Source organism: Rhinolophus hipposideros (assembly GCF_964194185.1).
Source record: "Rhinolophus hipposideros genome assembly, chromosome: 8".
Taxonomy (NCBI): Eukaryota; Metazoa; Chordata; class Mammalia; order Chiroptera; family Rhinolophidae; genus Rhinolophus; species Rhinolophus hipposideros.
Genome location: NC_138054.1, coordinates 73,361,187 through 73,387,177, shown reverse-complemented (window position 1 = coordinate 73,387,177; position 25,991 = coordinate 73,361,187). Strand labels below are relative to the sequence as shown.

The 25,991-nt window shown below is 41.6% G+C and overlaps 1 protein-coding gene across 2 annotated transcripts; it reads right to left on the bottom strand.

The window, feature by feature from the left end:
• Positions 1 to 112: 112 nt before the first annotated feature.
• Positions 113 to 25,978, bottom strand: YARS1 (tyrosyl-tRNA synthetase 1). Of its 2 annotated transcripts, none has more exons than XM_081057173.1 (13): positions 25,762 to 25,978; positions 22,117 to 22,323; positions 21,803 to 21,978; positions 17,267 to 17,396; positions 15,297 to 15,377; positions 11,808 to 11,900; positions 8,923 to 9,058; positions 8,336 to 8,421; positions 5,521 to 5,656; positions 4,445 to 4,542; positions 3,292 to 3,485; positions 2,582 to 2,723; positions 113 to 1,037 (listed from the first exon to the last, which is right to left on the bottom strand). In XM_081057173.1, the coding sequence occupies exons 2-13, from the start codon at positions 22,153 to 22,155 to the stop codon at positions 927 to 929; spliced, it is 1,422 nt and encodes a 473-aa protein (XP_080913299.1). In that variant the 5' UTR covers positions 22,156 to 22,323; positions 25,762 to 25,978; the 3' UTR covers positions 113 to 926. The 2 variants fall into 2 exon arrangements, with proteins under 2 accessions (XP_080913299.1, XP_080913298.1); XM_081057172.1 differs by having other exon boundaries at positions 22,117 to 22,263; positions 25,762 to 25,964.
• Positions 25,979 to 25,991: the final 13 nt, after the last annotated feature.

Genomic DNA, 25,991 nt, shown 5'->3' with positions numbered 1-25,991 from the left:
TGTCTGTCCAACCTCACCTATGCCTCCCGCCCCCACCCCACCCATTAGTGTCAGAAGTCCAAGATACAAGCAGCCCAGGCTGGGGGGCGGGGGGGCCCAGCGACTGCTCCATACTCGTGTTCTTCTCTCCTAAGATGGTCCAGTTCACAGACAGTCCCCATTCAGCCACCCTTTCACAGACATTTTATTTGCATTCATGACGAGGGTTAGTGATTCCGACTGAGATGCCTTATGGAGAAAGGACCACACCCTCTATGAAGAAAGAACCAGGCCCATACCATCCACCCTACTTCTGATGTTAACGACATGGCTAGGGAATGTCCCAACCTAGCAGGATCAAGGGAAATTCCAAGAGCCCTGGGGCAAGGCCTGTCCCCAGTGCCAAGCCTCAGGGTTGGCAGGCATTGGTGAAAGCTGCCAAACACTTGGTAGACCACTAGGCTCTCTGTTTTCCCTTCCTTTTCCTTTTCAAATCCCACAATTTCCTGTTACGAAGAAACTGTAAATAGCCCAGTTCTGGCACCAGATCCCAGGCAGAGGCACAGCTGTTGGGAGAACTCTAGGAAAACGTGGGAACCAGTATTTTTCCAATTAAGATTGTGGCATAAACTTCTTCTGTGAAATACATTGAAACCAGATTTCTCAGGTCAGCTGCCACGGGAAGTAGGTACAGCTAGACTCACTGCTGCTGCGCTGCCTGTGTTACTCCCTGGGAGGTCAGCCTCTCCCTGCAGCCAGACTGGGATGATCCTGGATTTGGGGGGGAGGGGAGGGTTGAGCTGCCTCTTACCGAGTCCTGCACCTAATAAAAGTCCCAAACTGCCTGCTTCAGTGTCCTGAGAGATGGGTAAACGGGTGATAGGCGGAGCAAATTGAGGAGACGGCAGATGACTCAGGACGATGGGAGAAGGAAGATGCTGGGTCAGCTAGCTAATGTTCCCCCCTTTCAGTGATTTACAGGAGATGTACCCCAACTTGGTCATGAAGTTGGTTTCCTTCCACTGTGCGATGCATTCCTCCGAAATTTTAAAGTCAGCCTGGACAAGAAACAAAAAAGTGGTTATAGTGGTGGTAGTGGGACTGCAAGAAAACAGACCCTTACGTGACTAGTAGTGTAAACTGACTCAACTTCTCTAAGACAGTAGTTTGTCAAAAGCTTCCATGTTCATATCTTTTGACTCGGGTAAGCCTGAAGCATTGCTGGAGGCAAGAATTACAAAACTGAAGCTGGCCTACTTGGAGCACATCATGAGAAGGCAGGGTTCCTTGGAACAGACAATAATGCTGGGGGAATAGAAGGCAGCAGGAATAGAAGGCAGCTGGAAAAGCGCAAACATGAGATGGACTTGACTCCAAACAGAAGCCACAGGCGTGAACCTACAGGAGCTGAGCGAGGCCGGGGGGACATAGGGTGGCCAGGAGCTGAGCCCACTCAGCGGCACAAAGTTCATTTTAGGGATTTAGTTTAAGAAAATAATCATGAATAAGTGCAAAGAACTATGTGCCTGGATACCTATCACAGCATTCTAACAGGACAACCTCTAACATCTCAATGTCTAATAAGGTTATATAATTTGATTAAATTATAGTAATTATGACAAAATACAATAAGATCCCTCCTCAATATTTAAGAAGATGGGGAAGTTTTTCAGGCATAAAGTTGAAAAAAAAAAAAAAGACTAAACATGGTATAACTCAAACTAAATATTTCTATGTATAGAAAAAGTCCAGAAACAAATAATCACTAATGACATTTTTCAGTATCTCTAGGTGGTAGGACTATGGGTATTTTGTTTTTTTCATTTCCCCCTATACTTTACATGTTTCTACATTGAAAATTTATAGCCAGAAAAAAATAAGTTAATTCATAAAACCATCCTGGAAAACAAGGAAAGGAGGGAGGGGACAAAGCCATTTGGCACATATGAGAGGATGGAGAGGTAGAAATCACTTGAAATGTCCTCCAGAAACACTGTCTAATTGAGGAAAACAAGTTATTAACTAGAAAAAATTGCAAATGTAGTGTTCCACAAAGAGAGTGAATTTTTGCTGCTTTATTCACTGATGCAGCCTAAGAACCTAAGAACCTAGAACATTGCCATATATATATATTTGGGACCCAATATTTGTTGAATGAATTCAGGGGTCATGGGGGCAGGCCGTATATGAGTCAATTCCCCAGAAGGAGAGGAGAGAATGAGTGCTCTAAGATCAAGATGGGTGGGAAGGACCCTGGGAGGGTTTTGATTCTGGCTCCATCACTTCTGGTGACCCTGTGTGGCCTTGGAAGATATTCTGCCAGGTAAAATGGGGATGATCTCCTATCACAGACTGAAGATCAAATGAGTAACTCTCTGATGTTCCTTACACAGTGCCTCAAGCAGCCTGTCAGTGCTCAGTACATGCGAGGGCCCCTGTGCTCCCTAGGCATCTCATTCAGAAAGGTCTGGAATGAAGAAAGAAGAGAGGGGCTTAGATGTAGAAGGCCCAGCTGGGGAAAGGGCTGGTTTGGATTCAGTAGCAGCAATCCCAGGGATGCAGTCCAGGCAGCCCAGGTAAGAGAGGAACTGCAGCTTTTTACCTGCAACTTCTCAAAGACTTTCTTCTTGGGCTTGAGCTCTTCGTCTGGTTGGCCCGTCTCATAGCCCTTCACAAACACTCGCTCACCAGGAGCAGAGCCTGCAGGAGGGTCCAGAGGCTCAACCTTGCGGCTGACCCCTTCCCTAGGAAGATACACAAGACAAGGAAAGAGTGAGGCTATGGACTGCTTCCAGCTGCCATGGAGGCCAAGCATTAGAACCTTTACATGGGTGCCCTACTGGGATTTAGGTCATCCACAGTGCCAGAGCCCAGGAGGCCCTCACTGATGTACTTACATGTCTGGACATCATCAGGATTGGGTTAACCAGGGCTAAACTGAAATCCTCCGTCAGGAGAGATCTGAAGTCTGGGCTCTTAGGGAAGGGAGGTACGACACCACAGAAAGCAAGGCCTTGACACCCAATCAGAAGTGGGTTTGAATCCTGGCCCCATCTCTTAGTAGTAGTGAGAGGTGGGCACATGTTGGGTACATGTTGCTTTGAACCTTCAATTTCTGTTTGAATAGTTAACTGTACGTAAAGTGCTTCATTCACAGTACTTGTTTAATAAATAATTCCTTCATGCACCACCTTTTGGCCAGTGTCCTCAGGGCTCCACGTGGCATGTGGAAGGTCATTGTGTGGGCCAATTCCCCACTCTTCTCAGCCTCCCCCAGTGTTATGCCCCACCCCACCCCAAGTCCTCACTCACATAGAAGCACACAGAAGCATGCCTTGAGACTCGACTCCTCTCATCTTCTGGGGTTTCAGGTTGCACAGCACTACCACCAGCCTATCCTGCAGTTCCTCCTTGGGCACAAATTGCACCAGGCCGCTGACCACAGTCCGTGGCTCAGTTTCCCCCACATCAATCTTCTCCACATACAGGCTGTCTGCGTCTGGGTGCTGCCATCAAGAGATATCAGTTCCGGAGAGTGTCACAGAGGAATAGATCATGGTGCCTGGTGAACCCTCCGGCTCCAGAAAGGGGCAAATACTCCCCAAAGCTGCCCCCGACGTACCTTCCAGAGCTAACTCTTTTCAGGTCCCAGACAGCAGGCAGGAGAATGGGCCTTGAAGGTACATTCTACTCTCAACCAAGAGGCAGGATTTGAATGAAATGAGTCTAGTTACTTGTGTAAGAGGTGGAAGGAATCTCTACGGGAGAACAAATGGCCTGGACTATGTAGGGGACTACTATATGGCCACATTCTGTACCAGCTCAGTCCTAGGTGCGCTGGAGGATGGGGAAGGAAATCTGCTGGTATCACCATCTGAAAGCAGCAGCAGCTATCTCAAAGTACTTTTGGTGGTTGGGTCTATGTAGTGAAAAGTCAGTCAATGCTAAGAGAAAAAAGAGCCCACAATTGTCCCAGGCCACTGGGTGCATAACCTTCTGTCTCTGGGAAAAAGGAAGTCCTTTTCCCTTCACCATTTTCTCTCTCTCTCCGTGTGTGTGTGTGGGGATGTGTGTCTGGGGTGTGTGTGTGGGGGGAATAGGGTGGGGGAAAGGTTGTTTGGGAGACAAAGTGGCTGATCCAAGATAAGGCCTGCAGCTAGTCCAGACAAGCTGGTAGAGAACAGGTGAGTCCACCAGACTGGATTTACGGATAAACAAGTTCCCTTTGACTAACATCTGCCCCGCCCCCCCGCCCCCCCATGCTGAGTTCCTGGCTGGGTTTGGTTGCCTAAGGTCCAGAGGCAGCAAAGGGAAAAGCCTGATGCCTGGAATTAGACACCTGGGTTCCGACTTGCAATATGACCTCAAGGATGTTGCTTCCCATCCCAGGCCAGGTTTCCTCCAGATGGAAACAGACAAACATGACTCCTATGTACCTCTCTGGGATGTGGTGAAAAACGAGTACCTTGTCCACACTAATGACTTTCCCCACACGGATATCCAGCCGGGATGGGATGACGTCTTCTGGTTCTGAATTCTTGGCAGGGCCTTTGACAACTGGCTCTGGGAATGAGAAGAACCCCAATGGGTCAGAACTCTCTTCCTTCCCCATGACAAGTCAACTGGTGATCCCACCAAATGAGGACACTAATGGGATTACATGCAGAGTCTGTCTGTCTGTCTATCTATCTATGGATCTATCTATGTATCTATGTATCTATGTATCTATCTATGTATCTATCTATGTATCTATCTATGTATCTATCTGTATCTATGTATCTATCTATCTATCTATCTATCTATCTATCTATCTATCTATCTATCTATCTAACAAATCCTTCTTCCTTTTTCAACTCTACTGGAAAGATACATAGAATTAAAATTATTCATGTAGGACTTCATTATGGAAATAGCAAGGACCTGAAAACACTATTAAGTTTTATAGAACATGGGAATCCTGGCCTCTATTTCACAGAGGTCCAGACTTTTCTTGATCAAGTTAAAAATTACCTTACCATGAATGCTACTTCTGAGTTATATCTTCTTTAAAACAGGGTCAGCAACCTTTGAGAAGTGACATGCTAGATTTTCATCTACCCTTTCCCTCAGTTATTAGGCTTTGGGGGAAGGGGAAAGTAGTAGATCTGCCACCTTTAGGTGTTTCCATTCATGCATTCCATATATATTTGAGTTTTTTCTAGGAGGGGTGGATGGCCAACTAAGAGCCAGTCAGAAGCACATGGAACGGAACTGGGTGAATCGAAAGATGAGCTGAAAGGACCAAAAGCACATGTCTCATACCAGCATCTCCCAGCAGTGTTGGTAAAACAGGACATAATCACTTCATACTATCCACCAAACTAAAATCAAAGACTCAAGTTCCATTCCTGGAGTCAATGGAGCATGACATTCATGCACTTCAGATCCCCTGGCTTCTTGGGCCCTCAGTTTAAAACAGACCTTTTTCTGAGGCCCACTAATAGGCTATCCCAGTGATGTCATTCCCCTTCTTTTGCCCTCCCCCTCCCCCACTAGCCTTACTCTGCTTTGAGGGATCTGGGTAGGCAGCACTGGACAGCTTCTTCAGTGCAGGGGTATTAAACTTTTCCCGGATGGGATCCAACAACTTGTTCAGGGCGACTTCAACAGAATTCTTTAGGTCTCCAGGGTGTACAACCTGCAAAAGTGTACGGAGCCTGGTGAGATAAGACACTCAAACAGGGCACAGGACACCTGAATCTACTAAGAATAATGTGAGTACAGGATGCAGGGTGTTTTCCCAGCAGAGTCAGAACCACCTTGTAAGCTGGAAGGGCAGAGAAGGAGAAATAGGTTCAGAAAGTTTATCTAACTTGTCCAGGATCCAGGTCCTTTGACTCTGAATTTCATACCAACTTGAGGGATTTCAGAGGCTAAATGTTTTTATTAGTCAAACTCTTCTAGTCCCTCCATTTATCCTTAGAGTAGTGACATAAAGCAGGTGTCATTTACTGGCAGAGAAATATTCACATAGGAAACGAAAAGGCTAAAACCAGAGGGGGAGCTGAGTGAGCAAGAAGAAAGAATAAGGACTCTGGAGTTAGGCAGACTGGGGTTAGAGTCCCAGCTAGCTAGCTGTGTGACCCCCCCAACCAGGCACCTAACCCTTCTAAGCTATGGATTCTTCACTTCAAAAATGAAGATAACAATACCTTTACCTCAGAATGAAGATTAAATCACATAATGGGTGAAAATGGTGACTAGTATTAGTACATGGGAAGAGTTCAGTAATTCAATTTCAATTAATTGGGATATAATTCATTCTTCTATCTCAAATCTGGCCTGAAAGGATCTTTTAGATATTCTGAGGGGACATCGCCCTGTAATACAACAATGCCTACATTTTTGTTTCTGATGCTATTCCTTCATTTCCTTGGGAATGTTTAATAACAGAGAAGCTTTAGACTTGCGTCATCTAACATGGCAGCCACTAGCTTCATGTGGCCATTTAAATGTAAATTAAGATTCAGTTATTCAATTGCACTGGTCACACTGTAAGGCTCAACAGCCACACGTGGCCAGCGGCAGCTGTGTCTCACACTACCGGATACGTGCACTATCACAGAAAATGCTACCGCTCTGCTTAACGCTGCTCTAGGCTCTTTATTCAAAAGCATTTCTTCTATTCCTTCTCATTATTCCCACAAAGGGCTGCTCACAGGGTTGAGGAGGGGAGTGTGGGTTCTGTGGCCTGCCTCAGACAGCAGATAGAAGGGTCTCCAATCAACCACTGTCAAATATCCAAAAATGGGCCTCAAGGACCCTCAGACCTCAGAGGTCACTCTTTTCCTCTATTTGATGCCCACACCCTCATACAACAGTGCTCCTCGGGCCTCTGCCTGAACACCTCAGTGATGGGGAATGCAAGGTCAAGGGAGGCAGCCCTGTCCATTGCCACATAATTGAGGTCATTAGCAAGTTCTTCCTGAAGCTGAACCTAAACATGCCTCCCTGTGGCCCCCACCCACAGTCCTGGTTGAGCCCTCTGGTGCCACAAAAAGAAAACCCCTCTCCCATGAGAGTCCTATGTATTTTGAGGATGACTGAACACATATTGGCTTCTCAGCCAAACATGCCCAGTTCTTTCAACTGTGCTTTTGTGACATGGTTTTGAGTCTGTTCCCAATCATCGCATCCTTTGTCTCTCTACCAACACACCCCTGATTGTCAAATAAACATAAAATTGAAGTCCAGGGCTGAATGCACAACCCCAAATATACTCAGAACAAGGGAGAACTGAATAGAATATTTTCATGACTTGAGCCAAGGCTTCGTTAATATTTCTGACAGCCCTCACATTGCCGACTCAACTCAAATAAAGAGTCCATCAAAACTCCCCATTTCATTCCAAATATCTGCTATTATTACATCTTCCCTTTATGATCTGGTCCTGCTCTACCACTCCCACAATGTCCCACCTCACCTTTTAGACTCTAGTCAGACCAAACCACTTGTGAGAACTTACATACCACGCTGTTTCATCTTACCATGTCTTTACACAATTTATTCTCTCACAGATTTCCCCATGAACTCCTAATCTTCAAGTGAAACAGGAGTTTGATCTCCCCTCTACAAAGTCTTCTCAGCCAGCCAGTTAATCACTTCCTCCTATTTTATTTCTAGACCATGTATATACGAATACCTTCATTGTGCAGTAAGACAGGAAATGATAATTGTTTACACATCTGCCTCTCCTATTGGACTGAGCTTCATGAGGACTTAATCCCCTTTATAATGCCAGCCCCTAGCACAGTGCCTAACACAAGGCCACCTAGTAAGTCTTTTGTTAAACTGTTTGTTGAAATGAATAGTGTCCTCTCTTCTATCCTTTTATAGTGTGCCTCTTTTTTTTTTTAACTTTTATTTATTTAAGTGTGTTTTTCCAGGACTCATCAGCTCCAAATCAAGTAGTTGTTTCAATCTAGTTGTGGAGGGCGCAGCTCACAGTGGCCCATGTGGGAATCGAGCCCGCAACCTTGTTAAGAGCACCGCGCTTTAACCAACTGAGCTAACTGGCCGCCACAGTTGTCTCTTTTTGGAACCTTGATTTTGTGCGTGTCCTTGAAATACTTCATCTTAGGTTGGATTTGGTCCTTTATTCCAGGTTGAGTCCTTTTGGAGAGTGATTAGGACACTAATATTAGTTTTGTGCCATTTGCCCATTTAATCTGTGAGCCATCTGCATCCTCATCTAAGCCATTAACAAAATATATAGCCTTGGAGAGCCCTGCGACACATAACTGGAAACGTGACTAGGCCAAGATGGAGGGGTTTTTCAGAATGAGTTCAGTGGGGATTATTCCTCCTCTGGTATTACCTCATCAGCAAAGTCCTTTTCTAGGTCCAAGTAAGCGGTGTAGGTTTTGTTTCCACCCCATTTTTCATCTCGAAGGATTACAAACTCTGTAAGAAAAAGGACCCACATCAACAAACTCAGGGCTAATGACAGAGTCAGCATGCCTAGCCCAAATGTATGGGTATTTGTCATTTCTGCCATATATTTAGAACTTTATTATATGGCAGTTTATTTTTTTTAAATTGGATGAGTGGCCAGGTTGTATCCCAGCTAGCATCCAAGCTTAAGTGGAAGGGCTGTGTCTTATATTTCTTTTCATTTCTCTAGTTCAACATGCCTGCCCCACCCTCATTTCTACCACCCCTGCCCACCCTGACACCCCACTTAGAATCTAACCTGGTAACAACACATGGACAACTAAATAATGTCTTAACACCAATCATACATTAACATATGAGAATTCAAAACAGACAACCAGGGAAGCCTGTCCCTGGAGGAAGACGCTGTGACAAATCACAAGTATGATATAGTGTATGATCACAAGTATGGTCACTATTAGTTTTGCTATTTCAGCCTGGCCTCTGAGAAGAAAACAGGGAGTGTCTTACCAGACTTGAGGGGAAACAGGACATGCTTGATGAAGGATAGAACCCCATTGTTTTCCACATTTCCTGGCTCACAGAAGGCCTTCTTCAGTTTTTTCTTCACATCCTCCTTCCGATCAAGGAGATCAATCTTGGACTCCTAGAAGCCATGGAGAAGGGGACCTCTTGTGGTTGAAAATGAGAATACACTCAACTAATCTGTGTACAGTCAACCCTTGAACATGTTTGAATTGCATGGATCCACTTACATGCAGATTTTTTCAATAAATACGTATAGTATTGAAATTGATTTTCTCTTCCATGTGATTTTCTCAGTAACATTTTCTTTCCACTAGCTTACTTTATTGTAAGAATACAGTATATAATACACATAAAACACAAATTATTAATCAACTGTTTATGTTATCTGTAAGGCTTCCAGTCAACTACTAGTAGTTAAGTTGGGTTTTTTTTACATTTTTTATTGGGGAATATTGGGGAACAGTGTGTTTTTCCAGGGCCCATCAGCTCCAAGTCGTTGTCCTTTAATCTAGCTTTGGAGGGCACAGTTCAGCTCCAAGCCTAGTCGCTGCTTTCAATTTAGTTGCAGGGGGCACAGCCCACCATCCCACGTGGGAATTGAACCGGCACTCTTTTTAAGAGCTCTCGCTCTAACCAACTGAGCCATCTGGCCGCCCAGAAGTTAAGTTTTTGAGGAATCAAAAGTTATACGTGGATTTTCTACTGCATGGGTGGAGGGGAAGGGACGGTCGGCACCCCTAACCCCTACACTGTTCAAGGGTCAGCTGTATTTTATTAAACAAAGATTTAAACATTAAACAACTGTAACAAAAGCAAAATTAATCAGTGAAGGACCACTCTCAATATTGACACCCAATAAATAAAACTATTTTAATTTTTCTGTGTTCTTCTAAGGCCTTGTCTACAGCACATGGAATTAATACAAATTTGTAGTTAGAGAATAAATGTTCTGTGTTTTTTCACTTAAAGCTATGTCCTAAGTATTTCTGAGTGGCTACCTAATCTTCTCTTATAATTTTTATGCTCTGTTATAGTCCCAATTATTGACAACATAATTTAACAATTTCTAAACTTTCAGATTATGTTCAAAATGTTACAAATAACATGTCATGCTACAATGAACATCTTTGCAGAGGTTTTTTGTTTTGTTTTGTTTTGCCTTCTCTAGGATTATTTCCTTAAGCTACCAAAAATTGTTAAATCCAAAACTGTTTTTCGAAAGGGGTATGCTAATTGACATTGTCATCAGCAATCACCAATACCAGTTATTATGAATTATTTAGAGCCATTTTTCCTTTTTAAGGTAATAGGATTTGTTCCTTATTATGGAGTAAGTGAGCTCATATTCATTAGAGTTCAGTGGTTACTAAATTCTGGTCCACGTATGACTGTATGTGAATCACTTGGAGAGCTTTTAAAAAATATAAATTACTGGGCTCCACCCAAACCTCATGAATCAAACTCTCCTGGGGCTGGGCCAGGTGTTTGTAGCTTTAAAAAGCTTTCCGAGTAATTATGATGCAGTCATGTTTGGGAACTGCTGCTAGAACTGATTTCCAAGCTTGAGATACGGTGAATGTCACCAAATAGGATGAGTAATATGATACCTTTTCAGAGAAATGACTGACATATGGAACAGTTTAACTTGAGAGAAAAAGGAATATTATTTTAAAAATAACAATAACAGTTTCCAGGCATATATTTACTAATCTCTGATCAAAGATCGAGAACTCAGACTTAAAGAACTAGATAAGTACCCAAACGGGACTTTAAACAGAATCATCTAGTAGGATTTGTAAGAAAATACAGATTGCCAAGTTGTTTCCCGGAACCACTTATCAGACTCTAAGGACAGGGTCTAATCGGCATTTTTTTTTTTTTTTTCTTTTTTAATTCTCTATGTGATTCTGAAGAACAGTCATGGTTGGGAATCCTGAACTTAACCTTTCTCATCTTTGGGTTCCACTAAGTCCTCCACTCTATCCCCTTAGTGATTATAACAGAAGTGTCCTTTCCTTAAGCAGGACTTTTAAAAAAATATTTTACAGGGGACAGGGAACAGGACTTTATTGGGCAACAGTGTGTACTTCCAGGTCTTTTTCCAAGTCAACTTGTTGTCTTTTTAATCCTAGTCATGGAGGGCGCAGCTCAGCTCCAGGTCCAGTTGCCATTGTTAGTTGCAGGGGGCACAGCCCACCATCCCTTGTGGGAGTCCAACCAGCAACCTTGTGGTTGAAAGGATGAGCTCCAACCTACTAAGCCATCCAGGAGCTCAGCAGCAGCTCAGCTCAAGGTGCCATGTTCAATCTTAGTTGTAGGGCGCGGAGCCCACCATCCCTTGTGGAACTTGAGGAATTGAACTGGCAACCTTGTGGTTGAGAGCCCACTGGCCCATGTGGGAATCGAACTGGCAGCCTTCAGAGTTAGGAGCACTGAGCTCTAATCGCCTGAGCCACCGGGCCGGCCCTTAAGCAGGACTTTTAAATGTTAGAGGACAGCATATTTATGATATTAGTTAATTCAGACATCACCCTAAGAATCAAGATGCTAGTTGGTGAAATGCAACCATGGCCTTCTCATTAATAAGGCTGAATTTTATCATGTAAGTTCTATGAATGAAGAAATTACTTTTGCTTATGCTTTTGATCAGTAGCAGTAAAACTCTTATAATTATGATCAAATCCCAGCAGGACTGCTTCTGGGTCCTTCAATACTCAATAACCCCTGGAATTAACTGGAAGACTTAAGATTACCGATAACTCAAATATTTAAGAATTCTAGTTAGCTAGGTTACTATTCTTTTGAGTCCTTGATCTCTTCATCTCTTGCTGAAGATTTCTAGACTCAAGTCTGAGCTGGCAACCTACCTCTTCTGAAGAACTCATTTTGCTGCCAGTTAATCCTGGAACCATAGGATTCATCAGATGGATTCGTTTTGAGTAGCCAAGTGCAGGGAGATACTGAAGGGTTTGAAAGAAACACACAAAGCAGGTATTAGTATAAATTTCTCCTCAGTACCTCTATCTCACCTACGATTGGAAGGAATATATGAAGCTTACAATTTCACATGGTCCTTCCAATCTTTTTTTCCTATCGAATATAACTTTCAATGGTGATCATGATGTAAACAAAGTTTTTTTCCCAACTGCTTTTCTATTAATATTACATTGTGAGGTTACTGGATTTATTCTCCCACCATGAACAATTATAAAAGCTGGAAATATGTAAAATAACTATTTGTAAACATTGGACAGCAACAGGTGTACAGCTACAAATCTTGAGAGAATGGAAAGCAAAGGTGACCACACATGCACCCCAGCTTTCTGCTTGAGGTCATTTTTTTCAAACCAGGTGCTGAGAAAAAGAGATCAAGCAGATAGTAGCAGTCTGACTAACAAGAGGAGACAGACATTGGAGTTCATGGCTGCCAGGAGGCTAGGATTTGGGAAGGGTTCTAGAAAGAAGAGACCCCCCCCCAAAAAAAAATCTAAGTCAAAACTCCCCACTGATTTGTTGACTGACTCATAGCTATGCATGCATATGGAGAGACTCCAGGAAGAACAGGTTCTGGGAAGCTCAAGACCTGAACAGATTTCAGAGGCTGCACAATGCCGAGGAGACAGAGGTTAAAGTTTAGGTCCAATCGAAGTAGAGAGGGTTCTGTGAACACCCTGAAATTTTAGTATGAGACTCCAGAAAGGCCTATCCCTAGAATAAGATCCACATCATAGGAATAAGGGCAAAACCGAAATACACCAGTTCTAACAAAGCCTAAAACCAAGCCCTGACCGGATCATGGTGACAGATGTCAATAATTTAACAGCCTACAGAAAACATAGAACTCTATAAACATAATCCAGGACCTTTACAACATATCTATGATGTCTTTGATACATTAAAAAAGTATGAGAAATGGGAAGCAGAAAAAAGTGACTGATAGTTAAAAGTCAACAAAAGCAGAGTCAGAAACCATCCAGGTATTGGAATAAGCAAATCAGGGTGTCAAAATAACTATAATTGGTGTGTTACAAGAAATAGAGGAAAAGATGGGCAAAACAGATAAAAGATGGAGAATTATAAAAGAGAATAGGAATGTATAAAATAGAATCAAATGGAAGTTCTGAAATGGCACAATACAATATTGAATGGATTCAACAGAAGACAGGATTAATGAACTTGAAGAAAAGTCAATAGAGAATATCCAAACTAAAGCCCAGAGAGGGAAAGAAAGGAAAGAAAGGAAAACAACAGAACAGAATATAAGAGACAGGTGGGACACAATCAAGAGGTCTAACCTATGTAAAATTAGGGTTCTAGGAAAGGAAGAGAGAATAGGATGGAAGCAATATTTAAGGAAATAAAAAGAGATAATTTTTCAAATTTGATGAAAACATCAACCCACAGACTCAAGAAGCTCAGCAAAATCCAAGCAGAATAAGTACAAAGAAAACTATATCTAAAAACGTCATAGTAAAATTGCTGAATATCAGAGACAAAGAGATAACCTTAAAAGCAGCCAAAGAAAAGATATATTATCTACAAAATAGAAACAGTAATACTTACAGATGATTTCTTGATGGAAACTATAGAAGCCAGAGGCAATGGGACAACTCTTTAAAGTGTTAACAGAAAAATAATTGCCAACCTAGAATTCTATACCCATTGAATGCAAAAAAATAAAAAAAGGTGATTTCAGACAAAAGAAAGCTGGAAAGAATTCATTATGAAACACGAAATACTAATGGGGGTTCTTTAGGCTAAAAGAAAAGGATCCCAGGAAGCATGGAGATATAGAAATGCAGGAAGAATTTAGAGTATCAGAAATGGTAAGTAGTGATTAAGTATACATGAAAATTGACTGTTTAAAAAACAATTATAATCAAGTCTTTGGAGGTAAAGTACAGCATAGGGAATATAGTCAATAATATTGTAATAACTATGTACAGTGTCAAATGGCTAATAGACTTATTTGGGTTATCACTTTGTGAGGTACATAAATGTCTAATCACTATGTTGTTTTGTACACCTGAAACTAATGTAATATTGTGTCAATGGTAATTGAAAAATATATTTTTAAAAATTAAAAGAAAATAAATAAAGTCTTTGGGATTTAAAATACATGTAAAACATGTGACAACAATAGCAAAAAGGGTAGCAGGGCATTTAATTGAGTATAATTGTTATAGGTTCTTGCATTGTTGGGAAGTGGTAAAAATATCTAACTTAAACTGTAATAAATTACAAAGATACATGTAATCTCTAGGGCAGGAGTAGGCAAAACTTTTCTGTAAAGGGCCAGATAATAAATACTTTAGGCTTTGTGGGCCACATGTGGTCTCTATTGTGTATTATTTTTTAAATAACCCTTAATAAATATAAAAGCCATTCTCAGAGCTTCTGAGTCATACATAAATAAGCCATGGACCATATCTCTGCTAGAATAATAAAAGAAGGTACAACTAAAAAGTTAATAGAGGAGATAAAATGGAATAATGAGAAATACCTGATTAATCAAAAAATTTACATTGTAAACACTTCCCTAATCATTAAATATACCCCAAAATCATTAAAAAATATATAATATTCCATTGTGAGGATTTATCATAATGTATTTACCCAATCCCTTGTCATATGATATGTTTATTTCTAGATTTTTGCTTTAACTGATAATGTGATAAATACTTTTATACATAACTCAAATTACACTTTTAAAATTATTTCCCTGGGACAAATTTGTATAATTATTAGGACAAAGGGCAGAACCATTTTAGAATTGTCAAATCACCCTCTAGGAATGTACATTTCTACTAGCAGTATTTTCTCTCCACCCGTGCCAATGTGAGGTTTTGAGAAGCTTTCAAAAATACCAACCACTTCTCAATAGACCTTTCCAACTTACTCAAGTTCTTTCCCAGAAAAAACTATTACGGGCTTGCGCTAATTTCCTCCTTTAAGCCCTGCTAAACCTCATCTTAGAAATGAGTGGTTTTTGTAAGATCCAGAGCAAACAGACCAAATTCTCTGACAAAGAACAGTAGTTGTGACTGCTGGTGCCTTTCCCTGGAAACTAAGCTATTAGGAAAGAGGCAAATCCAACAGCTTTCTGGGGGCAGCTTTCTGGCGGCAGCAAGAGCATGGGCTTTTGAGTCAGACAGATCAAGGTGCTAATTTCTGCTCGGTCACCAACCGGACAACTTTCTTACTCTTTCTACCCTCAGTTTTCTCATGTACAAAACCAAACAGAAAAATACTTACCATACAATAAGGTTATGAGTGATGGGACTGGCACATTCAATAAACTTGAACTGCATACTTCTGAGGCTCAAAAGAAAAAAGATAGGAAAGAGGACACTAACCTTCTCTGCAAAAGTGAAAATCTTTCTCTGATCAACACCTCCAAATTGGGCATCTACTTTCAAATACTCTTCATCCAAGGCCTGTGGAGAGAAACACATGGGCATAAACTCCTACTGTATTTCTTCTATATGGGTCTGAGAAATCAGAAACTTTTGAAAATCACTATGCTTTTCAGAAGGTAGAGCCAGGAAGTAAATAAGCAGCATCCAGTCTCCCTGTTGGCCTCTAGAGCTCCATAAACATTTGCTGAGTGCCGTACCAAACAGTACTCCAAGTGGATGTCATGGGGTGAAAAATAAGAATAGTCTCTGGTCTCAGGAAGCTCATAACCCAGTGGGGAAGGGAGGGAAGACAACGAACCATAGTCATATCAAAGATACCCCCTGCATAACACAGTCTATGAAAAATGTTAAATAAGTGGCAAAAGAAGAAAGTGCCCAGACAGCTCAGAAATAAAGGCGAGGCTAAACTAGTAAACAAAGAGTTACTGTCACTTACTACATGCCAGGCCTAGTGCCAGCCCTGTGGATGCAGAATCAGACCCAGACTCTGCCTTCAAGAAGCCAATTTCCCAGTTTCGGAGAGAGACAAGGAAACAGATAATTTCAGTACAGTATGCTAGGCGACCAACCTAGATGTTCATTTAAAGAACAGTGCTAACACAAAGGAAGAAATGATTATCTCTATCTGGTCAAATAGGTGGCTTTAAGGCTTCCTAGAATCAGCTTGTGGGCTGAACTTGATTTTGAAGAATATATAGATGTTTTTCACCAGGCAGAGGAAAGAGCATGTGAGAAGGTGCAGAGGTGTGAAGTGTTTAGGGAAATTATGAGTAATTCAGTCTGCTAAAGCACAAACTTCAAGGGGTGTGGGAAGTGGTTAGTGATGATGACGTTAGAAAAACAGGTAAGGACACTGAGTGGCATGCTAGGGTGCCCAGCATTATTCTGGACCATGAATGGTTTTATTCTGGTCCACGAATGGTTTTAAGGAGGGGAGAAAATGGCCTGCACTGTAGAAAGATCACACCAGTGAGAGGCCAGAGCATGGAGTGGAGGAGAGTTGGAGACAAAGAATATTGCTGTAAGGCCAGGTGAGAAACAATGATGAATGAAGTCAGTGCGGATGTAGAGCAAGATTGAATTTAAGAGACTTGTAGGAAGTAGCATTGATAAAATTTTATGTCTGATTGGATAGGGGTAAGAGGAAGAAGGAGAGGTGGAAAAAGGTGAGCAAGCAGGAAGAATCTATAACAGCACTGTCCAACAGAACTTTCTGTGATGATGAGTATGTTCTGTATCTGTGCTGTCCAACAAGTGGCTCACCAGCACCAGAACTATATAGCCAATGTGACCGAAGAACTAAAAATGTTAATTTTAGTTACTTTTAATAGCCACATATGACTATGACTAGAGTCTAACTACCATAGTGGACAGTGCAGGTCTAGAACGTCTCTGGGTTTAACCTTTGGAAAGGTCACTTGGAGATGACAAGGGAAGACCTAATTTTCTTACATTAAACATAGAAATATGCAAGGAAAAAATTAAATCTATCTACATTTTCATCCTGCCATCCTGAGGTAACCAGTATTAACAACTTGCAAATACACATACACGTGAAATAGAATATGCGTGTTTTGTTGAATGGAAAATAGGATCATGCCTAAAACTTATTTTCACACATTGCTCTGAAATTAATTTTCTTCAATTAAGAGATTAAGATCAACATAAGGAAGATGGGTGAGATGAGCAGTATTTTAAAGGATAGGTAGGGAAGGACCTTACAACTGAAAAAGTCAAAGAGGGTTCCAGGAAGTGGGGGTGGGGAGAGGAGGGAGACAGGAGGGAGACAGGAAGGAAGGCCTACAGGATGGTGAAAGAACAGCAAGTGCATCAGTTTGACAGGGCTGAGAGAGTGGTTAGAAACAGAACAGAAAAGGTCACTGGGGAACTCCATCCCTCCCAAGTACCTGTAGTCCGGGGTACAGCAGACCACTCAGCAATGGGTGCTCCACCTGCTTTACCACCTCAGCTCCAGCTTTCTTGGCATCGTGCTGTGTGACCATAGAGGTGAGTCTGTATACATCTAGTGTGTACTCTCTGAAGAGGAAAGGAAGAGGAAATAGCTGTAAGACTGGGCTCAGGCCCCAGTTTAATCCTAAAGCACATTAATTCACTCTCCCAATCTTATGACATTCCAAGAGAACACTGCCTAGTAGCTTCTAAAATGTCAGCGGTCCATCCTCTCATTCAAAATACTACTTTATCTGTTTCTTTTTTAAAGATGGCTTTAATTAATCTTTTTCTTCACTTCTTTCTTGAAATGCTGCTTCTCTGCCGTTCCCCTCCATTTTCTTCTGGAATGCCTATTAAATAAACGTCAGAATTTCTCAATCTATCTTCCATGTCTTAAGAATAGTATACCCATCACTCAGTTTAAGAAAAAGGACCTAATTACTTCTGAAAAGCTGCGTACCCCCCAACAATCCGATCCCACTTCCTTCTCCCAGTAACCACTACCCTGAACTTCTGTCTTTCTCCAGTTTTACACTATGTTTGTATCTCTGAAAAATGTGTTGTAAATATTTTTATATGTGTATCCTGGTATATATGTGCAAGTTTTTTATACATGCCAAGGAGTAGAATTTCTTGATCAGAAGGGACTTGCATCTTGAACTTTAGTGGATAATGCTAAACTAGTTTCCAAAGTGGCTTTTATCAATTTTATTACTTAACACTGTCATTATTTTAAATGTTGCCAATTTGGAAAGCATGAGTGGTTTCTCATTAGTTTTAATCTACATTTCTTTGAATAACTTTCCATATACGTATTGGTCATTTGGTTTCTTCTGTGAAATGTCTTTTTCTACCAGAACGACATTTTTTGACGGTTGATTTTGTAGTTTTTGACATATAATACTGGATATTAAAATTTTTTGCCAGTTACATGTTGTTGTATCTTCTAGTTGGTGGCTTGTTTTTTCACTTTATTTTACTTTTGATGTGTTGAAGGTCTTAATTTTAATGTAGTTGAATTCATCAATTCTTTCCTGTGCTTTATGCTTTCAGTGTGTCTTGTTTAATTTTCCCTGCCCTGAGATCATAAGATGGTCCTACATATCGTCTTTAAAATGTCTTCATAGTTTGGACTTTACAATCAAATCTCTAATCCACTTGGAAGGGAGGGATTATTTTTTCCCATATGGATAACCAATTGTCTCTGAACCATTTTTTCTAAAAAGTATATTCTTTTTTTGTTGATAAGCAATACCAGCTCTGACATATATCAAGTTTCCATATTTGTCAGGATGTATTTCTGAACTCTCTATTCTGTTCTGTGGGTTAATTCTCAATCCCCATGCTACATGAATGACAAAGGATTTGGTATCCAGAATGTATAAGGAACTCCTAAAAAAGGGTAGAAAAATAGGCCAAAACACCTGCATAGACACTTGACAGAAGAGGACACACAAATGGCCAACAAAAACATGAAAATAAAATTTTTCAGATAAATATTTTCAGATATATTTTATCCCTACACTTGAATTGTAGTTTGGTGGGTATAGACTTTCAGGTTGGAAATTCTTTTCCTTTGGAATTTGAAAGGCTTTGCTTCAACACCTTTTGGTTTTCAGTGTTCCTTTAGAGAAACGTAAAGCCATCCTGATTCCCAGCGTTTTGGAGGTTACCCCCTTTGATTATTCAAATATTGGACCTCCTGGCCTAGTACTCTCATTTATTCTTAACTTTTTCTCTCTCTCTTTTTTTTTTTTTTTATCATGGTCTGTGAGGGCCATGAAACCAAAGATCAAGTGCATGTGATGCAATGAACTCCCTCAAGGTACAAGTGGTCTTCAATGTTCTACTTACTGTATTTTATAGATCCTAAGATGTATATTTTTAAATATTTAACATCTCTTAAATCTAGATGAGTCTTTTACATGTTATAGATTATTAGCAGTATTTTAAAACATCTGAGATTAATTAAACCATAATATCTCTGTATTTCCACTTTCTGGCCACTAAGCGTATATTTTTGACTAACTTGTTAATTGACTAATTTGAAGCATTTAGGAACTTTAAAAAATATTTTATCCAGAATTTTCAGTTGTTTTCAGCTGGAAGATTGGTCAGAGTACTAAACTACTCTGCCAGACTGCTAACAAATAAAGTCCTTACCTACATCTTAAACACTTTTGCAGTTTTTGTCCATTTCTCTGCATTCTGGGTGAATTCCTTAGTATTACCTTTCAAATCTATAATCTTCTCTTCAACTGTGTTCAGTCTAGACTTGATCCCATCTATTGAAGGTTGGTTTGTGGGTTTTTTGTTTTATTGTTTTTACTTTAATGACAGAATTTTACATTTCCAAGATTTCTAAATAATTATTTGTATTTCTATTATTCATTTTCATTTCTATTTTATAATTTCCTTTTTTTAACGGATATGATGTCTTGGCATTTGAGAACTTATGTTTTTTTGGTAATATCAGGGATATAACATTCATAGGTAGTGGGAGCTTGGTTCAATTTATGGTGTGCACATAATCCAGTTTCCATAGGCCTGAATCTTAATAAAAGTCCCTAAAAATTCTGGTAGGTGGCCAATAGTGCCCCATACCCCAGCTCTACTTTCCTTGAGGAGGAGTGAAAATGGGAAAAGGGGAAAAGCCCTACTTTATCCTCTGGCTTTAAGCAGTCAGCCTGGTTTGTCCCCAATGCCCACTTCCAGACTGGAATCCAGCAGACGTGTAACTTCAGCCCCACTCACCAATTTACATTTCAATTGTTTCTCTTACCACAGAGATGCTTAGCTTGTTTATAAACCTGGCTATGTCCTTTTTAAAAATTATTATTTTTCTAATTTTTATGTTTTTAAGTATCATCATTGTGTTTGGAATAGAGGGAGAGCATCAAAGCGTGAACTTACAAAGCCATCTTCCTTTGAAGTCACTTTTGTATATAGAAAAAGATGGGGTGACTTTAGAGCAGAATAGCTTTATTTATCCCACCTTTATTCTAGGAGAATAAAAACTTTGCTCGAGTTATTCACTATTACATTCCCAGTACCTAGAACAGCGTCTGGCACATACTAAGAACTCAATACAATATTTGCGTGACTTGTTTCCTCACCTTTGTCGGGTCTCTTGTCATCTTATGCCATTTCATCACAGAGGTCTTCTGTAACCACTCTATTTAAATAGAAACTCCCCACTTCCCGAGAACTTTCTTTCCTTCTGCCTGCCTGCTTTGTAGCACCTATTACCATATAATAAAAGTGCTCCCTGAATATCTGTGGAATCAATGTAAAATGAATGAAATCTTAGTTACTCTATCTACTGAGGCTGTAGATTCAAACATCTGTTTATATAGTCTGTTTATATGCTTTATCTAAAACTCTATAAATGTTCAACAGTAGGGAATGGTAAAGGAAATTATGTTAGATGAAGTAAAATGAGAAATTAAGTTGAAAGCAAGAGTTCTGGGTTCATACCTGACTCTTCTACTTACTAGTTGTATGAACTTAAACCTGAATCTATTTCCTTATCTGTGAAATAGGATAAAATGCTTACCTTAAAAACTAAGGGTTTAAGCGCAAAAGTGACCAGTAAAGGGATACATGGAACATTTGAGAGGTTTTAGAAATAAAAAAATGTGGCACACGGGGGAATTACTTAGGAAATTGTTAAGTTAAAAAATTAGGACACAGGGGCGGCTGGATGGCTTAGCTGCTTAGAGCGTGAGCTCTGAACAGGGTTGCCGGTTCCATTCCCACATGGGCCAGTGAGTTGCACCCTCCACAACTAGACTAAAGATAATGAGCTGCTGCTGAGCTTCCGGAGGGGTGTCTGGATGGCTCAGTTGGTTAGAGGGTGCGCTCTCAACAACAAGGTTGCCAGTTCAATTCCCGCATGGGATGGTGGGTTGTGCCCCCTGCAACTAAAGATTGAAAACGGTGACTGGACTTGGAGCTGAGCTGCGCCCTCCATAACTAGATTGAAGGTCAACGACTTGGAGCTGATAGGCTCTGGAGAAGTACACTGTTCCCCAATATCCCCCAATTAAAAAAAAAAAATTAGGACTCAAAATTATATGTATGCTAACATTACAAATATGAATAAAATTGACAAAACATTAACAAAAATTGTTGGGGAGGTGAAAAACAAGCAAAATATTTTCCTTTATCATCATTTGCTGAGCCTGGAAGGAGAAAGTGAGGCTGAATGGTTCATCATTACTCTCCCATATGCTGTGAGCTCTGAAAGGCCAAGGACTTCATTATGGTTACATTTATATCTCCAGCAAATAGGAGAGTACCTAGGCACTTACTAGTCAGCACATTTTTGATGGATGAGTTAAAAGTACAAAGGGTACAGAACTTGTAATGGTTCTTAATAGCTAGAGCCAAACAGCTTCTAATCCAAATTTAAAGAGTGCCTGGATTCCACAGGACTGTAATTAGCTAGACACCAGAGCCACGAGGAGGGTAGATGAACAAGCACTTACTTGCTGAGCTGGAAATCAGTGCCTTTGATGAACCTGAGCTTCTCCAAGGGCACACCAATGCTCTCCAGCATTGCCTTGATCACATTCTCATAGTAACTGGTTCGGAGTTCTAGAAGTTCCCATGGGGCTTTCATATTATCCAGATATGCGTGAAGGTCCGCAAACAGAATTGTTACCTAGACATAGAGATAAGGGGCACCATAATGTGAATTTGTCTAAGTACCTCCAAACCCCTCCTCCTGGTCCTGCCCTTGTTAAGTCTCTTTTGGCCATTCCCCGAGAGCAACTGTTTGGTTTATAACATTACTTCTTACCTCACATCCTGCTTTCAGGAAGTCTGCGATCTTAGACATAGGCACGAAATAAGCCACATGTGGCCTGCCAGTGGTTGCTGTTCCCCAGTAAACTTTAAGTTCCCGTTCCTTCAGTATCTCCTTCAGCTTCTCTTCCCCCAGAACCTCCTGTTGTGGAAGCAGAAGAGCTGGTTTAATGCTGGTGCCCCACCTTGCTCATCCTTTACCCTGTGACAAGGAAAACAAAGGTATGTATCACTGGGGGTGTCCAGGCTCAGAGCCAGCAGAGTGGGTCAGCCATGCCCTCAGCCCAGAATGAGAGCCAGACTAAGTTGGTGCTGTTGCTAGTACCACCCCAGTGGAATGACGCTGACGTTAGGGGAATGGGGCATGTCCCTAATTACATCTTCCCCTGCAACTACCTCTAACTCATGCTCCTTCCTTTCATAGCCAACTTCTTGAAATAGTTGTCTCTTCTGATCTCCATTCCTTCTCTTCCATTCCAGTTTGAATTCCATACAGCATCACACTACTAAAAATGCTCTTGCGAAGATCACAATTGCTAAATTCAACGAATACTTTTCAGTTCTCACACCGTTCCTGAAACACACTCCTCTTTTGGTCTCCTCTATTTTTTATTCTCTTAGTTTTCCTCCTTCCTCTTTGGTTGCTAGGTCTCATATTTTTTTGCATGTATTCTTCTTCCTAATCATTAAATATTAGCAATCCTTGCGGCCCTATCTCTTCTCACTATACATTCTCCCTGATCCCTTTCGGTTGCTTCAATTACTATTTATGAGCTAGTAACTCCCAAATCTCTTGCTTTCACCCACATATAGAACCATATTCTTGTTATCAACCCAGTTAATTGAAACTCAACATGTTCAAAACTAAGCTCATGTTCTTACCTTCCTACCTCATTCCCCAACCATCTTTTTCACTTATGGTTTCATCCCTAGTTCAGTAAATGGTGCTATCATTCACCAAGTTGCATATTATTCTGAAACAGTTATTAAACCCTCCTACTTGTATCCGCCTCTACACAACCATCCTAGTCTAGGCCAACATGAGATTACACCAATATTACTGTAGAAGTCTCCTAACAGGTCTCCCATATCTTGCTCTCTCCACTCCATGTTCCAAAAGGCAGCCAGAGAGATCTCTAAAACCCAAAATTTGATTATCTCATTTGCCGGTTTAAATACTTTAATAATCTCCTTTTTCCCTAAGACATATTGGAAAAATCCGAATAGGTCAGTATGCTGCAGATAAAAAGAGATTTTAAGGTTTCTTCAAGTGATGGTTGTGGAGGCTGTTGGAACCCAGGAAGACAAAAATTGTTTTGCTGGTTTGAATTGTCTATTAGCAGGACTTGTTAAAATCCTGTTCTAAGCTGGTTGGAGGCTGATCCTGAATCCTCCGAGCCTCTGGCTATTTAGATACTTGGAAGGTTCTCACCACCCAAGGAAAGGTCGTTATCACTTACACTTTAAAACCTGAGTGAGTCAATGCCATTAGCTGTGTATATCCTTTGTCCTCACCCAGCACTATTTTATGGAGAGAGGCTAAGAAACAAAGGGATCTGGCTAAGAGGAAGCATGCAAGAATCTCTGGTTAAGATCAAGTCGTGAGTGGAAAGAACCCAAATGCCCATCGACTGAATAATGAAATATTATTCAGCCATAAAAAGGAATGATAGGACAACAACATGGATGAACCTTGAAAAAATTATCATTTAAGTGTAAGACACAAAGAGCCACATTTGTATTATTCCATTTAAATGAAATGTTCAGAATAGGCAAATTCAGAGACAGAAAGTAGATTAGTGTTTCTCTAGGACTGGGGGGAGGGGAGGAATGGTCAGTGATTTCTAAGGGTATAGGTTTTTTTGTGGGGTGATGGTGAGAGTTACACATCCTTATAATTACAATAAAACCCACTGAATTGTACACTTTAAAAGGGTGAATTTTATGGCATGTGAATTGTATCTCAAAAAGAGAGAAATAAAAAAAAGCTGCAGCCCAACCAATGTATCACTGCTCTTAGAATAAAAACCCAATTTTAAACAGCGTACAAGACCTTCATGACCTGGTCCCTGCTATGCTTCCTAAACAAACAAGTAAAATGTATAGTACGTCAGATGGTGATAAGTTCTATGAAGAAACAACAACAAAGTGGTCCAGGAAAGGCCTTCCTAATAATGTGACAATAGTCAGAAGCCTGAAGGAGGCAAGGGAATGAGCAATATAACTATTAAGTGCTTAATCTGCACTTTGCTCAATCTACTGCCAAATTAGCCTTTTCTCTGAACCAATGTTCTTTCTCCCTTCTGGGTCTTGATCTGGGTTCCTTCTACCTTAAATGTCCCCTTCTCACCCCCCATTCTTCCTCATTAACTTCTACTCCTGCTTGTTCCTGGAAACAGCAGGAACATGTGTGAAGAAGTAATTTGCATCCTTCACAGCACAATTTAGAGGTCACTTCCTCGGACTTCCCTGACACTCCTCCCAGCCCTTCCCCTAATTTCCTTTCAAAGCTCCAAGGATAGTAACTTCCAGTACTTGCTTCAACTGTAATTAAGTGTTTGGATTACAGGTCATTTTTAGAGTTTAATTCCCTCTAGACAACCTCTGGGAGGTCAGGGGCCAAGCGTACCCTAGCGCCTAGCACTGCTCCTGGCTGTGCAGAGTGCCTAAAATAAGGTATTTGTGTGAGCAAGAGTAACTCCATTTTGTATGAGCAAGAATGACTCCATCTTGGATACTGAGTGCCAAGGGAATGCCCCACTAAGTAAACAATTTGTTTGTACAAATAAACAAGTACCAGTTGGGGGAGATGCCAGCTATAAGGACTGATAGAAGGGCATCGGCCAGTTACATCCAGACTTGAAGCCCTTAAGGACCCAAGGCTTCGGGACCCCGGAAAGACGGTCTCCCTTGAGAGAAGACCATGCTGCTCCGTGAACCTCTGAGCTCCAACCTCACTCCCCGACCGGATCGGATGCTCTCCAGACCTACCTCCCGGCCTAGACGCTGTGCCCCAGCACCGGTGCACTGCGCGCTCGAATTGGCTTTGGGATTGGTTCGTAACCCTAAATGTACTATTGTGTGCTGCAGCCGGGATTGGAATGCTGTTTGTACCCTATGTTGAAGTGTGTGATTAAAGAGCGTCAGGGCATCTTACCAGTGTACTTGCCCTTGTCTCCCGTTCGGCCCATAGACTACCGCGGGGACCGCATCGGTGTGGACCAAAGATAGCCGAACGGTTGTGGGACGCTACGCAAGACGGTCAGGGTCAGCCGTGGGGGAAATCCCACTGTCTTACAGACAGAGACTGCACTAGCAGACCGTAAGCTCGGTGGCCGCGCGGGACACGGGCACGTAGTACGGTGGGTGGAGTGGGAGTCCTCGTTTCAACGCCCGGCTCAACACAGGTAACTGCGCACCGGAGGTGAGCCCACTGCGATTTCTGCATCACCCCGCTAATTGCTGCTTGACTGACTGACTGACCGACGAGTCATGAGGACCGCAGGTTCTCTCAGCGCTGCCTCGGTGCGGAGTCCCCGGCCCCACACACTTAGGATCCCGCAGTGGGGCTCACGATCACTGAACCCCGGGCCCCAAATCCCCAACAACGCATTTCCAACTCCAAGGACCAAGGACCGACCTGCAGGTTCCGGGTGATAAGCTGCAGCTTCTCTTGTGGGCTTGGAGCGTCCCCCATGGCTCCCTCGCCCGTCTCCCGTGATCAGTGTGGCACCCGCGCCCCTTCCTCGGTCGCCGCCGCCGCCGCGTGCCGAGAACAGTGATGCGAGTCCAGTCAGGTTGCATCAGCTGAGCTCGTCGCTCGGCTTGCTCGGCCTGGACCCTTCTCCGCCTGGCAGTGGTCGGGAGTCG